Source organism: Triturus cristatus, chromosome 8 (assembly GCF_964204655.1).
Source record: "Triturus cristatus chromosome 8, aTriCri1.1, whole genome shotgun sequence".
Classification (NCBI taxonomy): domain Eukaryota; kingdom Metazoa; phylum Chordata; class Amphibia; order Caudata; family Salamandridae; genus Triturus; species Triturus cristatus.
In genome coordinates, this window is record NC_140591.1 from 1617774942 (window position 1) to 1617791618 (window position 16677).

The 16677-nt window shown below is 48.9% G+C and overlaps 1 protein-coding gene across 1 annotated transcript in view; it reads left to right on the plus strand.

Moving 5' to 3' along the window:
• ILK (integrin linked kinase) overlaps positions 1-16677 on the plus strand; it is a 363205-nt gene that overhangs the window by 46151 nt on the left and 300377 nt on the right. The window contains exon 2 of the mRNA XM_085623554.1: positions 12909-13151. Within this exon, the coding sequence (XP_085479680.1) occupies positions 13063-13151 (89 nt within the window). The 5' untranslated portion in view covers positions 12909-13062. The remainder of the gene's footprint in view (positions 1-12908; positions 13152-16677) is intronic.

A 16677-nucleotide genomic window follows, 5' to 3' on the forward strand; every position in this document is an offset into this window, starting at 1 on the left:
GATGAGCGCAGTGCTCGAGAGGGAAGCTTCGAAGGCTTTACCGTCTTAGTAATGTGACCCCACCCTCTGCTGCTAGCAGCAGATTGCAGCCCCCGGTTCAAACCCCCCTTTTGATAGGAGAGCCGGTGGGAAAACTTGGTGAGAAAAGGAGGTGTGCCCCTCTTCACCAACTCCACCCTTCAGGTGCTGGAGGCGAAGTGAAGCACACTTTTCATTGCCCGCCATCTTGAAGATGTTGGGACTTATCCAGCCAGGGCTTGGGTTATGCCGCCCTCCCACAGGATGGTGACAAGAAGAAACTAACTTTAAAACTGAGGAGCTCTGACCTGAGGAACCGTAAAACTGCCTCCGGACCCACCTCTGCACCCAATCCCCATGGCCTGAGTCAAAGTGGACCACAGGTCCTGCGAAGGTTCCCAAGTGATGCTGAGCCAAAGTCCACTATGGGCTGACCTCTGCCAGACTCCACCTCAATGCCTGCAGTCTCAATCTGAGGAGTCCCCCTGACTGTCACCTGCCTGGTAAGCTGTTCCCAGCGCCAAAAGACACCCCTGTTCCTGAAACCCCTGGGTCTTGGGGAGTTTGAACAACTGGGTCCCTATGTCCCCTAGCATCAGAACTTACCTGGGCAGCTGTGGGTTTTCTTTGTTCAGCCTCCTAGCCTAAGCCTGCAGCCTCCCCATTGAGTTACATTAGGTGTCTGACGCTAAGTTAGCATTTTGCACCCGGCTGTCCTTATGCCGCTGAGGGTGTAAGTTTGATGCTGCCTTGTGGCTCCCTGTGCTTACCTTAACTCCCAGAAATTAAACCCTGACATCGCTTAACTTACCTGTGAGCAGCACAACTTTGATCACCCCCAGTCTCCATTGGTTAACATTGGGCGCCTGACCCCGAATTTACCCTCTTCACCCGGCCGCCCCTGTGCCACTGGTGGTGCACCCTTGGAACTAATTTGAACCTTACCTGGTGTTGACCTGAAACCCCGAAGACTGGATCTGTAAGTTGTGTAGTTACCCTCCAAACTGCATTCTTGTTTTCCTCTCCTAGGTTAACATTGCTGAACTGAAGTATTGCACTGTGTCCACTTTTTAAAGTTAAAAGTATTATTATTTAAAAATGTACTAATCTTTTAACTTACATCTTGGTCTTAAAATTCATCTTGAAAGAAGCTTATTTCACATAGAATTTGGTGTGGATCTCATTTTTAAGTTGTCATTTATTAGTCACTGTTTTTATAACAAATGTCTTACATTCCTCTGTGTTAGGCCTAAGGCTGCTTGACCACACTACCACAAATAGAGCACGTTGGGTTTACATTGAGCCCTGTACACTTCTGGGGGAAGCACTGAACTCTTTACACAATATAACCACTTAGTGGTATATCACATAAAGTGCCATCTTCCTACATTGTAATAGTAGAAGGCCAACAAGGGATTTTGTTCTAGCGAGATTCAGTTCTATTATACAGTACAAAGTAATCTTTACGTGAGTTCTAGATAGAAACTCAACCAAACGTTATTCAATTGAATTCAGTCAATGATATATAGCAACACACACGGGGTATTTTTTAAAGTGATAAAAATCACTAGTTTTTTATGTAGAAACAATTCATAAAAAGGAGTACAGAAAACAGGTAAATGTATAATGTAACATGAAGGGAAAAACAACTTAATATTATCCACAAATCATGACATTACAGATATCCAATCCAATAAAGTAAACAGAGATCTATCTCATATTTAGAGAACAATCAACTGTCAGTATTCTGAATTCCATTGTTGCCCATCCTGCTACGGGCACTCGCATGGTATACACCCACCCAACTAAGACCGGATGAATTACATTCTATCTCCAATGAGGAAGTGATTACTCCTCTAATTCGTACAACAAATTATGAGAGTCTTTTTGTATTGCTCAACTGTCCTGAAGATGGTCTGACCGATTGACGCCCCAACAGACCGAAACGTCGACTGTATTTTCCATTTCCACAGCATACCTGCACAGTTGATTGTTCTCTAAATATGAGATAGATCCCTGTTTACTTTATTGGATTGGATATCTGTAATGTCATGATTTGTGGATAATATTAAGTTGTTTTTCCCTTCATGTTACATTATACATTTACCTGTTTTCTGTACTCCTTTTTATGAATTGTTTCTACATAAAAAACTAGTGATTTTTTTCACTTTAAAAAATACCCCGTGTGTGTTGCTATATATCATTGACTGAATTCAATTGAATAACGTTTGGTTGAGTTTCTATCTAGAACTCACGTAAAGATTACTTTGTACTGTATAATAGAACTGAATCTCGCTAGAACAAAATCCCTTGTTGGCCTTCTACTATTACATTATACTTACCCAAGCCCTCAAGGGTATATTGGGTGCTACCCCTGAATTCAAATATCTTCCTACATTGGCATTTTCCTTCCGCATTTGAACTTCTATTTTTCATCATGACACTAGGGCCCAGCACACTCCATTCCTTCCAGTCGGCCCTGCTTCACCGTTTTATCAGTCGCTGAAGCTGGGTTATCCCTCTTCTTTCCGGTATTGGAGAGTCCTTGTCAAAACTTAGTGTTGAGATTACTGGTAATCTCTTTGTGGCATTGTATTTATGCCATATAAAAGATGTCGCTGTTTCTGATGTTCACACTAGTGCCACTCTGAAATGGGTGTCTGAGGTTCTTACTGAAAAAAATACCCGCTATCTATGGCCATTGGGGGCATTTGGTAGAACAGGGCATCTCACTTGCAGAGAGGGTGTTTAGACTTTGAAAGTACTGAAGTCTGTTTTAGACGTATTACAGTTGTGCTTTGTGTGCGGTATCAGACACCACATCTCTCTGTAGTCGATGTGAACCTACTTAAATAAGAGAGTTTTACTGATGCTGAAAGCTTATATGGCAGTGAACCCTGTGATGGTTTGAGTCTCAGTTATAGGAATGTCCTATTACCTACTAGCTGGTCCACTCATCTGTGGAGCGGGCTGAGGGAAGGCTTTTCACTTAAGCTGAAAGAAATCCTACCTGTTGTTTTTTCAGGAAGCATCTGCGTGCTGGTTCCCCATCAGTCCTATGCTTAGTATCATAAACTTGACTGTCTCATTAGCCTGTGCTTTAGGGCACCCCATCAACACGCTACAAGAGGTGCTCTTGTCACTCTGTTGACCACAATAACTGACATCAACCCACCAGTGGCCATATTCTACAGCTGCACACTACAGCAGTCGCCACACCCCTCACAGAGCCCAGAAATTTGCACAACACGCAAGGCACCTCGCAGAGCAGAAAAACCTAAAAATATTAAAAGGCAAATCTGACTATTATCAAATAAGAGTATTCTCAAAGGTGAATCAAAACTTAATTTCACTTCTCTACCCCCCCACGTCCGTGTTCAATAAATAAATCTACAACCCCCCCCCCCCCCCCCCCCAAAGTCTACACCATAGAATACACCGTCTACATTCTAGAATCCCTTATTGCCCCCCTGAGAAAGCCCTATTGGCCCACTGCATCATGTGCTGGTATTATTGAGACCTCTCTCTGAATCTGTAATGGAATCCTCTCGCTTAAGGAGAAGGACTGCATCCTACCTTCTCCATCAAAAAATTCTCCATTGGCTCATTCTGTTCTATTCTTTCCATTGCAATCAACTTCTTCTGAATTGCCACTTTCTCTGCTCTGTTCAATGATTGGTCTTCTATCCCTCTCCTGAAGAGGCCCATATAAACCTACAGGAACTCTATCGCTAAACTCTGCGTCCCCCTACAAAGCTGATGCCACCCGGCTTCAAGACCTCATTAATCGCATTCCACTGCTCAGGTCCTGACATGGTGACCGTTGAAGCACTGGACTGTAGTCTAGATTGCAAGGATACAGATGGCACCCAGCCCTCTGTTTCTTCTACATCGGTAAGCTGCCTTTGACACTGTAGATCACTAGATGGTCTTACATGTATTTTCTCCTATGTGGCCATCTCTCTCTCATTGGTGGAATGGTTCATTGCTTTTCTTTCTGCAAGACATCAATTTGTCCCCAATTGTTATCAATGTATCCTACTGCTTCATCCTTCCATGGCGATACAGATTGTTTGGTCTGAGTGCAGATCCTAGGGATTCTGCCCTCCAAGGAACACAACGTGAAACTCCAGTTCTCCAGCAGACCTGGTGAGGATGCTTTGCATTGGAAATGAATTTGCGTAATACACTCTGACATTTGGTTTGGCCTCCTTGTGCTGTGGGCTGTCCGAGACATACATTTCAACACTGACGTTTGCCCTTCCTAGTGGATATGAGGAAATGTATTTGTGATGCCCAGGAGTCCATAGTAAGTGATGCTTGAGACATCTCGAAAGTCACCGGTGTGTTGATAGACCTCTTGTTGCTCTTTATGCGATGGCTATCTAGGGGTGGTTTGTGCCTGACTGTTGTATGCACCTGATGGTTCTTTCTATGTTGGAGTGTAGTTGGAGTAGAAGAGCGAGTCCCTTGATTTGGTGTTTTCTTGGGTTTGGTGTTCTCTTGGGCCCGCGGACTTGGCTGGGGGCTCTAGGCCTTCGATGCCTCTGGCAGAGCAGTTGGAAGAAACGGACTGAAGACGAGTTTGGTGAGGCCAGTGGTCTGGACACTTCCCCAGACCGTGGCATGCTTTCTCCCCCTACCGTGGCTATGGAGGAGGGTGCATCATACGCAGTGGTGTTGTGTAGGGCGGCTGAGGCTGTAAACCTCGAGCTTCCTATGGTGGCTGTTAAGACTAACCTCCTAACCGAGGAGCTTCAACTGGCAGCAGCCTCTTCGGAGCCGCTGCTGCTGTTCAATGAGGCCCTTACGGACATCCTTTTGGGCATGTGGTCCAAGTCCAACACAGGGGCTCCTATGGACAGGATGATTTCCCGATGCAACTGCCCGGCCCTGGGTGACCCCATTTTCCGCTCCAACACCCCACCCCTGAGAGCTTGGTGGTCCAAGCCTCGACTTCAAGGGTGCATTCACTACTGCACCACATGATAGGGAATCCAAGAAGCTGGACCATCTTGGGAAGAAGATGTTTTCTCCCTCCAGCTTAGGACTGCGGTTGGTGAACACCGCATGTCTCTTGGGCCGTTACTCCCACTCTGTGTGGGACATGGTCGCGCAGGTGCTGCCACAGTGCCCGGAGGAGGCCCGTGCCGTGTTCTTCCGTGCAGTGGCCGAGGGCAGAGATGCTGCAGTGGCCGAGGGGAGAGATGCAGCAAAGTTCGCCATCCGATGTGCGCTGGACATCGCCGACTTGCTGGGCAGGACGATTTCCATGTCAGTAGCCCTTCAACACTTTTCCTGGCTGAGGGCCACTGGCTTTTCGGGTGATGTCCAAGCTACACTTTTTGACATGCCATTTGATGGCCGTCGCCTGTTTGGCGACAAAGCAGACAATGCGTTTGAGCGCTTTAAGGACTCCAGGGCTACGGTCAGATCCTTGGGCCTCGCTTCCACCTCTCGCCCTGCGCAGTCTGCTTTCTGCCCCTTTCGTGGCTACGAAAGGGGTTCCCTGCCTCGTTCCACCCAGAGCCACAGGCCTGCGCAAGCTGTTCAGCCTCTGCGCGGCCGGGGACGTGGGACCCACCGTCGTGGGTTTGGGAGCCAGTGGGCCGGCCAGTCCACCAGCGCCCCCTCTGCAGCAGCCTCCAAACCTTCCTAGTTGGACCTAGTCAGGGCCACCAATCGCCGGTGGGTGGCAGGATTCGCCATCACCCTCCCCCCCCCCCCCCCTTACACTGGCACACCACCACGTCGGATAGGTGGATTTTGCAGATAGTCCAAAGGGGCAACTCCCTCCCCTTCGAGACCACCCCTCCATCCATGCCACCTCAATTCCATTGCATATCGGAGGATCACCTGGCCGTTCTCCAACAGGAAGATCTGGCTCTCTTGGCCAAGGGAGCCATCGAGTGAGTTCCTGCCCCAGAAGTAGGTTGTGGTTGTTATTCCCACTACTTTTTGGTGCCCAAGAAGGACAAAGGCCTGCATCCTATCTTGGATCTCAGGAACATCAACTGCTTCCTCTGGAAGGAGAAGTTCAAAATGTTGACACTGACGCGGGTCCTCTCGACCCTGGAGACTGGATGGTAGCGATGGACTTGCTTTTTTTCACATCTCCGTCCTGCAGGCCCATCGGCGTTACCCACGGTAGGCCACAAGCACTTTCAGTTTACCGTGCTCCCCTTTGGCTTTACCAGCGCCCCTCGCGTGTTCATGAAGGTGATTGCGGTGGTCGTAGCTCATCTGCTCAGATCGGGGTTCCAGCCTTCCCCTATCTCGAAGACTGGCTGTTGAAGGCGGGCTCACCCCAGGCTGTCGTCTCCCACCTCCAGACTACAGCCGACCTTCTGCATTCGCTGGGGTTCACCATCAACGTGCTATAGTCACACCTGATTCCCTCTCAGAAGCTTCTTTTCATCGGAGCGGTTCTGGGCACAGTGCAGTTTCCGGCTTATCCTCCCGAGCACCGAGTCTGGGATATTCAAGATATAATTCCGATATTTCAGCCTCTATCCCGGGTTTTGGTCCGAATGACCCTGAGGCTACTGGGCCTCATGGCCTCCTGCATCTTGCTGGTGGACTATGCCAGGTGGCATATGCGGGCTCTGCAGTGGAACCTGACGTTCCAGTGGGCACAGCATCAGGAGAATCTTTCCGATTGCGTCCAGATCTCAGAGGTCACAGCACATCAATTGCTGTGGTGGCTAATGAACCAGGATTGGGTCAACGGCAGGTCCCTCTCCCTTCCCCAGCCAGAGTTCACAGTGATGAGAGATGCATTACTTCTGCAGTGGGGTGGCCACCTGGTAGAGGCCGAGATCAGAGGCCTCCGGTCTCCGGCGAAGTCCGGGCTCCACAGAAACCTTCTGGAGATTCGGGCGACCTGTCTTGCACTAAAGGCATTCCTTCCTTCTGTCAAAGGGAGAGTAGTGCAGGTGTTCACGGACAACACCACCGCCATGTGGTACTGCAACAAGCAGGGCAGGGTGGGGTCGTGGACCCTATGTCAGGAGGCACTTCGTCTCTGGAAGTGGCTGGAACATCAGGGCGGGTTCTCTGAACGTCAGGGTGGACGAACTCAGCCGCTGGTGCATGATGAATCACGAATGGCGTCTTCGCTCGGAGGTGGTGCAAGGTCTCTTTCAGCAGTGGGGAGAGCCTTGGTTAGATCTATTCGCCAGCGAAGAGAACGTGCAATGTCAGCAGTTCTGTGCCTTGGAATTTCCAAGGCAGCACTCGCTCTGCAACACTTTTCGCCACGAGTGGAGTTGCGGTCTTATGTACGCCTTTCCGCCTATACCACTTCAGTACTGAAGAAGATCAAACGCAGCCTGGTCCAAGTCATTCTTGTGGCTCTGGACTGGGCCCGAAGAGAATGGTATCCCGAGCTCTTGCACATGGCCATCGATCCTCCGATCAAACTGCCCCTTCTGGAGGATCTTCTGTTGCAGCAGCAGGGGACGGTCCTCCACCCGAACCTGTCCAGCCTCCACTTCCTTGAGTGGAGTTTGAGCGTCGATAGTTGACCACTTTCGACCTTCCTCCTGAAGACTGTAACGTTATCTTGGCAGCCAGGCGTCCTTCCACCAAAACAGTATATGCCTGTAGATGGAACAAATTTGTGGCATGGTGCACAGCAAAGGCTGTGGATCCCCTTTCTGCACCCCTTTCAGAGGTTCTCCTCTTCATTCGTTCTTTGGCCCAGCAGGGCTGTGCTCTGGGAACTCTAAAAGGCTATCTTTCGACCATTCCAGCCTTCCTGCGGCTTCCTGACCAGCCTTCTCTTTTCAAGTCCCCTATTGTAAATCGCTTCCTTAAGGGCATTACACCCTTGTTTCCTCCAATTCCTTTTGTAATGCCCCAGTGGGACTTGAACCTGGTTCTGACCTAACTTATGTGCACTCCTTTCGAGCTGCTACATAACTGTCCTCTATGACTTCTGACACTTAAAACTGCCTTTCTGTTTGCCATCACCTCTGCTCGTAGGGTGAGTGAGCTTCAGGCTCTTTCTTCTAAACCTCCTTTTCTGGTTGTTCATCTGGACAAAGTTGTCCTTCGCACTAGGCCTTCTTTCATTCCCAAAGTGTTTACCTCTTTCCACATAGGACTGACCATCACTTTGCCCACCTTCTTCCCGCCCCCGCATCCTTCTAAAGAGGAGAGGAGGCTCCACTGTCTGGATCCAAAACTTGCACTTTCATTCTATCTGGATCGCACAAAACAATTCTGGGTGGATGACCAGCTCTTTGTTGGCTATGTAGGCGCCAAGAAAGGTGGTGCAAACACAAACCATCTTTCTCTTTGCACCAAAATCTGCTATTCCTTAGCGAAAAATCAACCTCCAGTGGGGTTGCGTGCCCATTCCACCAGGGCGACGGCAGCTACTACTGCTTTGGGATGTGGAGTCCCCCTTCATGACATCTGCCATGCAGCTACGTGGGCTTCATTGCCCACTTTTACCAAACACTACTGCCTGGACAGCCAAGTCCAACTTGGTTCGCAGACCCACATCTGGGGCTGGTATTGCTGGGTTTCTATTCCAAGGTGATGAATCCATAACTAATTGTCTCTTTCAGATGAACAAGTAACTTGCCTTCGGTATTGTCTGTGTTGAGTTTGAGGCAGTTGTCTTTCATCAATTCGGCGACGTTCAACATGCAAGTGCAAAAGTTGGCTCTGGTTGTGGTGGGCTCTTCGGTCACCGAGATGATGAGCTGGGTGTCGTCGGCATAGGAGATGATTTTAAATCCATGTGATCTGACTGTGGGCGCAAGGGGAGTCATGTAGGTGTTGAAGAGCATGGACTTAAATTGTGTACCTCCTGCTCCAGTAATAGAACTGAGGCGCCGAAAGTGTTGTACGCACGATTCTTGCGTCCTCATTGGATCTAAGACTGCTTTTTAGGTCTCGCGCCTAGCGTTGCAGTGCGTAGCATTGCTCGCGCAGCGCGAGACTGCTTGTAAGGGGGTTCTGGAAGCTGACCACATGCTTGTGCGTGTGGTTTTGCTTTTTTTGTGGGCTGCCATTGGCTTTAGGGTTTTTTTTTGTTTTTTTTTAAATAAGGCGCGCAATTGGGAAAAGGTGGGCGCATGTCCTGCCTTTGCTCTGCCCATTCCCGTCCGTGTCTAGCACGTGCAGCAGCGTGCAGCAGCGTGCATTCGCCTCGCTGCCACGCTCCCTCGCCCCCGCTCCTCTGTGGTGCGCGCGCACCACTGGTTTCCTTTCACTTTCGCGCCGCGCGGCTGTGTCACTTTCACGGCTGCGCGGCCATTGCTTGTTTTACAGTACAATCGACCTATGGCTAATTCGATCACCCAACGATCCATTGTAGCTCCGCCCTCCTTTTCACGATTCTTTCTGTTCGTTGAGATGAAGAGCCCGTGCTCCCCACCCTCTATGTCCTACAGAGTCGCACACCACTCGCCAGCCTGCTTTCACTTTTCCCGGCGTGCGCGCACCCCTCGCGTCATTTTTGTCACGTGCGCGCACCACTCGCGTCTTTTTTTTTTTTTTTCTTTTCACATCCTTGTTCAGGTTGGTTGGAAGTCAAGAACCCCGCAGATGAAAAGACAACATTTTGTCACGTCTGTTATGAACTTGTGACTTGTACTTTCAGGTAGGTTACATCAGCTCGATAAATGTTTCAAACGCTTCCAGTTTCGAATACAATTTCAGTTGTTAAATAGTCAATTCAAAATTGTCTTTCGCAGTAAAGTTTTCTACGAGTTGAATTTAATTCTGGACAACGTTCGTTTTGCATGCATGTGTGTTTAAATCACAAAGGCGGCAAGCAAGGGAAGTGTACAATTGATGTGTTTTTTCGGTTTGTGTTTATTAAATGAGAGCAGTTGGAGGCATGAAAGGGCTCTTGGCAACAGGCGGTGAAAGCTGGGAGGTGTGATGTGGCCTCTTTGTTTCCCTGACCGATTCGTGTCCGATCCATCGGAAAAGATTCAAGCCACTGTAGTCTTCTTTCTTCTTAAATTGGTGCTCTGTGGCAATAAATCCCGCAGGGGCGGCGGGGCACTGTCTGTAGTGTTCACTGGGTAGACGGCGGTTATAGTGCCGCAATCGTTTTGAAGGCACATGTTTTGCTTACTGCTTCTTGCCAGGTTGCAGCCCGTTTACAGCGTGTCTGTGTTGCGGGCTCCTCGGGTGCAACCGAAAGTGGCGGCTCCTGCATCCCGAGGCACTCCAGTGCAAGCGAAGGCAGCCACCAACATCCGCGCTAGCCCGGAACCGGGTAATGGTACCGTACCTAGCATGAGCAGTGTGTACTACAACCAGCCGTAGGCCTCCCTCCCACTTCACTCCTTCCCCTCCATGGGCACACTTCTCTACCTCAGTCTACCCAAACATCCTTCCCGCGCCTGTTGCCCTGCTCTGTAGTACCCCCCCCCCCCCCCCCCCCCCTCCATCTTAAGGCCCGTTGAGCACGGAAGATGACGTCACGGTGCAAACCCGGCATTACCTTGTAGAGAACTTCTAAAATTTGCATGACGCGGTCGCCCACCCAGTATCCGCGGTGCCGGGGTTTAATGTCTAGTTAAATTACAAAGTGCCCTATTTTCCGCTATTTCATATGTTATCCTTTTTACCGTATAGTTTCCTCATCATTGATGTTAAGTACCGTTGTATTGCTGTTGATTCAATGCCTTTAAACACATACCATGTTCTTTAAAGTTCGGGTTCTAGAGGGACCCAGCGCCCCAGTTCTTTAGCCTGACGTGTAAAAGATACTAGTCTGACCGATTTGTGTCCGATCCATCGGAAAAGATTCAAGCCACTGCCCTGCATCCTCCACACGGCTGTCAAAGATCTTGTGAACAACAGTGTCCCAGGCTGCTCACACATCGAGCACAGCCAGTGCAATGTCTTTTCACGATCGAATCTAAGATCATCTACTACCGTTAGTATAACAGCCTCTGGATTGTGTAATGGACGGAAGGCAGCTTGGGCAGGGGGCAAAAACTCAGTTTCGTACCCCTACGCCACGTGTTACCTGTATCATCCCTCCCTCTTTCTTATCTTCCCCCTCACTCCTGCATCTCTCTCTTTCTCACCCCTCCCTCACTGTCTCTTTCCCTCGCTCACCACTACCTCACTGTCTCTCTCTCTCTCTCTCTCTCTCACCCCTACCTCTCTCTCTCACCCCTACCTCTCACTCTCACCCCTACACCTCTCTCTCTCTCTCTCTCTCTCTCTCTCTCTCTCTCTCTCTCTCTCTCTCTCTCTCTCTCTCTCTCTCTCTCTCTCTCTCTCTCTCTCTCTCTCTCTCTCTCTCTCTCTCTCTCTCTCTCTCTCTCTCTCTCTCTCTCTCTCTCTCTCTCTCGTTCGCTCTCACCCCTACCTCACTCTCGTTCGCTCTCACCCCTACCTCACTCTCGTTCGTTCGCTCGCTCTCTCGCTCCCCTACCTCACTATCTCTCTCTCGCTCTCACCCCTACCTCACTCTCGTTCTCTCGCTCTCACCCCTACCTCACTCTCGTTCTCTCGCTCTCACCCCTACCTCACTCTCGTTCTCTCTCTCTCGCTCTCTCTCTCCCCCTACCACCCCTAACTCACTATCGCTCTCTCACCCCTACCTCACTCTCGTTCTCTCTCTCTCTCTCTCTCGCTCCTTCTCTCGCTCCCTCTCTCTCTCCCCCCTCTCACCCCTAACTCACTATCGCTCTCTCTCACCCCTACCTCACTCTCGTTCTCTCTCTCTCTCTCTCTCTCTCTCTCTCTCTCTCGCTCCCTCTCTCTCTCCCCCCTCTCACCCCTAACTCACTATCGCTCTCTCTCCCTCTCACCACTACCTAACTCTCGCTCTCACCCCTACCTCACTGTCTCTCACCCCTACCTCACTGTCTCTCACCCCTACCTCACTGTCTCTCACCCCTACCTCACTCTCTCTTCAAGTTCTCTCCTTCCTGCTATCACTTCATGCCTCCTTCCTTCACCTCTGTCCTCTCAGCGCTTCTTCTATCCTATCTCCATTGGAGCTACCACCCATTTTCCCATATTCCCCTCTCTTTCTGTGCCCATTTTCCTTTGTCCCTCTTCCCTTTCTCCTTTGCCACAGCCCTCTGGCCTCTCTCTGTCGCTCTCCCTCCCTCCCTCTATGCTCCCTGCCCCCCCCCTCCCCCCATTCCTCGCTAACTTCGGACTTCACTGCTCCCGGACAGCAGCCTCCTAGCTTTCAACATAGTCTGGGGTCCTGGGAGAGAGGTTCGACGGTCGGGGGGTAAAGTTCCGTAAGTAATGAATATTTTATTATTTCTAGAAATGGCAAACACTAAGAGAAAGGGAGGAGGGAGTGCGTGCTCTTCCGACAGGTACCTGTTTTAGGCTTCTGCTCCACAGACCAGGTTTCCAGACATCACATTAAGGGGTAATTGGCTAGCAATTTAAAACCAGCATTGGCATAGCCAATAGGTCTCGCTTTTGGGACCTTATAAGTAGTTATGCAGCACAATATCCTTGGTACAACAACATCAACTGTTGCATGGCTAAACACTTACAACATACCAAAAGCGAGACCTATTGGCTATGCCAATGCTTGTTGTTCATACCTATCTCGAAAGAGCAGGAAAAATCCCCATAGTAGCCACAGCTGCTTGATATTAATAGATTTATACTAGCACATGTATCTCAAATCTTTTTTGTCTGGGCAAATTAAGAGAGTCTAGTTGTTGAATGTGGAGTGGGACATGCTCCCTGTGATGTCTTGGGGCATGTCTTTGTCTTCATATCCTGTTTATGTGCATCTCTAGCTCTTCTCATTTAGTGTGCTTTGCCTGTAACCGGTCAGGTGGCTGGCTGTTTCTCTCTGTTCCTAATCTTGCAGATGTTATGACAGGTGCTCTCGTATAGTTACATTAATATCCTGTTTCTCTTTTATGCAGGTTTGGGACTCCCAGAGTGTGACATACTGGTGTGCCTGTCCCTGGAGGTGCTTTAAAAGCTTACATTGGTCGTGAAGGTGGCCCTTGACCCAGCCCTGGGATAGGAACAGACAGTGCGGGGCAGGAGTAGTGGCGGTAGGCATCCTCACCCAAGATGGACGACATCTTCACGCAGTGCCGGGAAGGGAATGCAGTGGCAGTCAGACTGTGGCTGGACAATACTGAAAACGACCTGAACCAGGGGTAAGTAGCATGTATTTTACTGCATGTTTTGGATGGACAGTGCCCACCTTCGCAACCGGGAGCCTGGAGCGGACGCGTAGGATACAGGCATTTTCTGCCACTTGTTACAAGTTTAATTAACAGTGGATCTCCACAGGTCCCTCCTTCCCCCCTTGGGACAAGTTGTCCGACCGATTAGGGCTTCACCTTTGGAAGCACCATATGAAGTGAAGTGTGGCCCATGCCCCACTCACGCGGTGGTAGTATCTTACTGACATATGGTAAGAACGGAGCCCTCACCCATCGTTGGTCCTGATGAATGCCGCGGACCCGACAGGGCCATTTGGCAGAAACATGTTGACCACACATAGGACGGTTTGGGGACATTGATACCCTATACACCGTCACACATATTTTTAATATCATATAGTTGTCATTCACATTAAAATCACTTTTGACCACTATAATGATTTTTAACCTCACTCACAATCTCACGGGCCCCCACTTAACCATTTAGAAAGTGCATCCTTGTCGTCAAGTGTATGCCCGCCCTCTATCAAACGAAGGTTTTAGAGGGCGAGGACTGGTCAATGATGAAGCATGACACCAGGTGGTGTGTGAGACCAGTCCGTAACTTTTTGTGAGATGCCCACACTTACGACGTTCCTGTAACTCGCTTTGGGTTTTCACACTAGGAGCGGCTACTTGTGGTAAACAGTTATAGTGGAGGCTGCCAGCTCCTAGAACCCCTGTGCCTCTAGTTCCCTCCTCCACAGATCCAGTGGAGACTTTGTGTGTGCTAGTGCCCACCTAGTACCTGCCATGAGCTGTTTTCAGAAAGGCTACTATGCCCTGAAATACCTAATGTATTGGGAGTGTGTGTGTCCAAGTGTGGAGTTTTTTCCCCTAGCTTTCTCGGCACAATGGATTTTGTTATGACCAGGGCAGAGGGAGTTACAGTGTGTATGGCAAACTCTCTTCTTGAAACTGTTTAAGGGTTGTGCCCACATGTTTATCTTTTCTTTGTTGATGTTGTCATTCCATAGAGCCTCTCGAAGTATCTTTAAGTTTGTCCCTCTCCTATCTCGTTATTGTGGTCTGTTAGCACTAGATGGTATGTGCAGCACCTTCTTGATCCTGGTTTGACTCCTTGGGCCTGTTCCTTTTGAAGTGTTGTTTCCTTTCTGTGCTGATGCTTATGGCTGTGTGTCCTGGACTCTGGGTGGATTTGTGAAGTCGGGCTGTAAGTGTTCGCTTCAACTTGCAGCCTGTCATGCCTCGCTGTGGCTACTGGCCATCTTGGCATTGTGCCGAGGCCAGCTTGGACTCAAGGACCGCTGCATCTTTGTGGTGCCCACAACACGGTTTGAAGATTGCAAAGATTCCGATATGGTAGTAAATTTACAATACACTGTTGCACAGGAAAGCGGACAGGAGGTGATGGATTCCTTTATAAGGAGGAAGCATTGTTGAAAGAATGTATGACTCTCCCTGAGGCAGGCTCCATTCTGGCCACCACTGGATATCTGATGGCCCGTCATCATAAATACCAGTCAGTTACCATCACCTCACCTGCCACGTCCAGTTGATACTGCACACCTCACATGCACTAGCCCACCACCATCGTCCACCTCTCATACACTAGCCCACCACCATCGTACACCTCTCGTACACTGGCCCACCACCATCATACACCTCTCGTACACTGGCCCACCTCCATCGTACACTTTCTTTTTTTTTTTTTTTAAACAAATTTTTTTGAACATTTACTTTTGGCGTCTTGCATCCAAATGCAGCTGCTGGTATACTCAAGAATTATTAAAGGTCGCTTTTCCCATTGTCCCTTGTATTGACAGGTCCCATGACTTGGCATCAGTGCTTGCTTATGTCTCGTCCCTGTTGATGCTCCCTACAAACCCCCACGTTACACCAGGGATCCTCAATGAGGGACGAGCTCCAGCCTGGTGCACCTCCATCGCACACTGGACAACCTCATGTATGCTACTTGCCGCCAATGCGTAGCTGATGTACACAAACCTTCCTCGTTCGCGCACTGTACTACCTCCGATACATTTGCCACCACAATTGCACACCTCCTGTACAATAGCCCATCACGCACTAGTTACCACCACTGCACACCTCCATTGTACATCAGCCACCTCATGTACTATAGCTACTGCAGCGACACTCTGAATCACATCAAGCACAGTAGCCCACTGCCATTGTACTGTCACCTTGCAGACACTGGCCACCACAACCACACATTAAACCCCCTCCCACCCCAGTGCGCCACCACCACCACCACCACCACCACCCTGTCACCTCCCACACATGAGCCGCACTATCATCGTACACTGGGCCACCACATGGGCATGAGCGCACCATATTGGAAGTGAATCCCTTTATGTACGCTTCCACTGCAGACTGTCACTTTTGTGTATTATGAAGAATTCGAAAAGTTTTTGTGGCACTCTGTAGTTAATCTGTAAATTTGTTCTGATATAGCAATTCAGTAGTTGGTATGATGCAAGTGGGTATCGCGCTCTGACCCTGGGCGTGAATCATATAAATACAAAGTTCAGTGTTGTCTGAAATAGATCAGCGTCCCCACTAAGCGCTCCGTAGGGTAGCCACCCTCTGGCAAATTAATCCAAGTTGTTTAAATTCAAACATCAGATGGCAAGTGGTTAAATCCTTGAGTTCTTTTTATTTAGTTCGTCGTGTTGCATCACACGTATATATCATATACTTTTCAATGCATAGAATACAACTGTCATCTTTTTTATGGATTCCAATGCGTTTCGGGACGGTGCCCTTCATCAGGGGCATAGTTTGTTTCGTGTTGTCAATCTACTATGCCGTCTCGGGATAAAAAAGATGACCGATGTATTCTATGCATTGAAAAGAATGATGTATATGTGTGATGCAACACAACGTTCTAAATAAAAGTTTAGACAACGCTGAACTTTGTACTTTTGTGTATTAGCCACCACTTAGAATATTCGCTAATCGTTGTCGCAGTTTGTACACTGATTATTTTTTTGCAAAAAAAATAATGACAAATGCAAATTGATCTGTGTACTAATAGGTAGATTCACAAAATACCGAATGGCAAGGGGTTGCAGATCGACTTTGCACCACAAGTTATGAGCTGCTTGATGAGTATTAGTTGACATGTGACGACATCCTTACGATTGCATTCCAAAAGGAAACACTTTTTTAGAGCATGCTGTTTTTTAAAAGAACCACTGCCGCTTTTAAAAAAAAAAACAAGGAAAAGTGCTCTTTTTTTAGAAAACATCAGAGGGAGCAGTCAGTGGTCCAATGCCATCCCCCCTAAATCTACCAGGACGGTTTCTAAAGGCGATGAGGTCCGAGGGAGACCCCTTTCCCTCAGCGAATCGGTCACCGCCTCAAATCGAAGATCCATGACTCCTCGGTGGTTTGCGATCACAATTGCGGTTGTAAAACTGATACATACCTTTCCGAAATCGGAGGAGGGAGGTGAACGCCCCTTTTATGCCCCCTCCTATTTGCAATTTGGAAT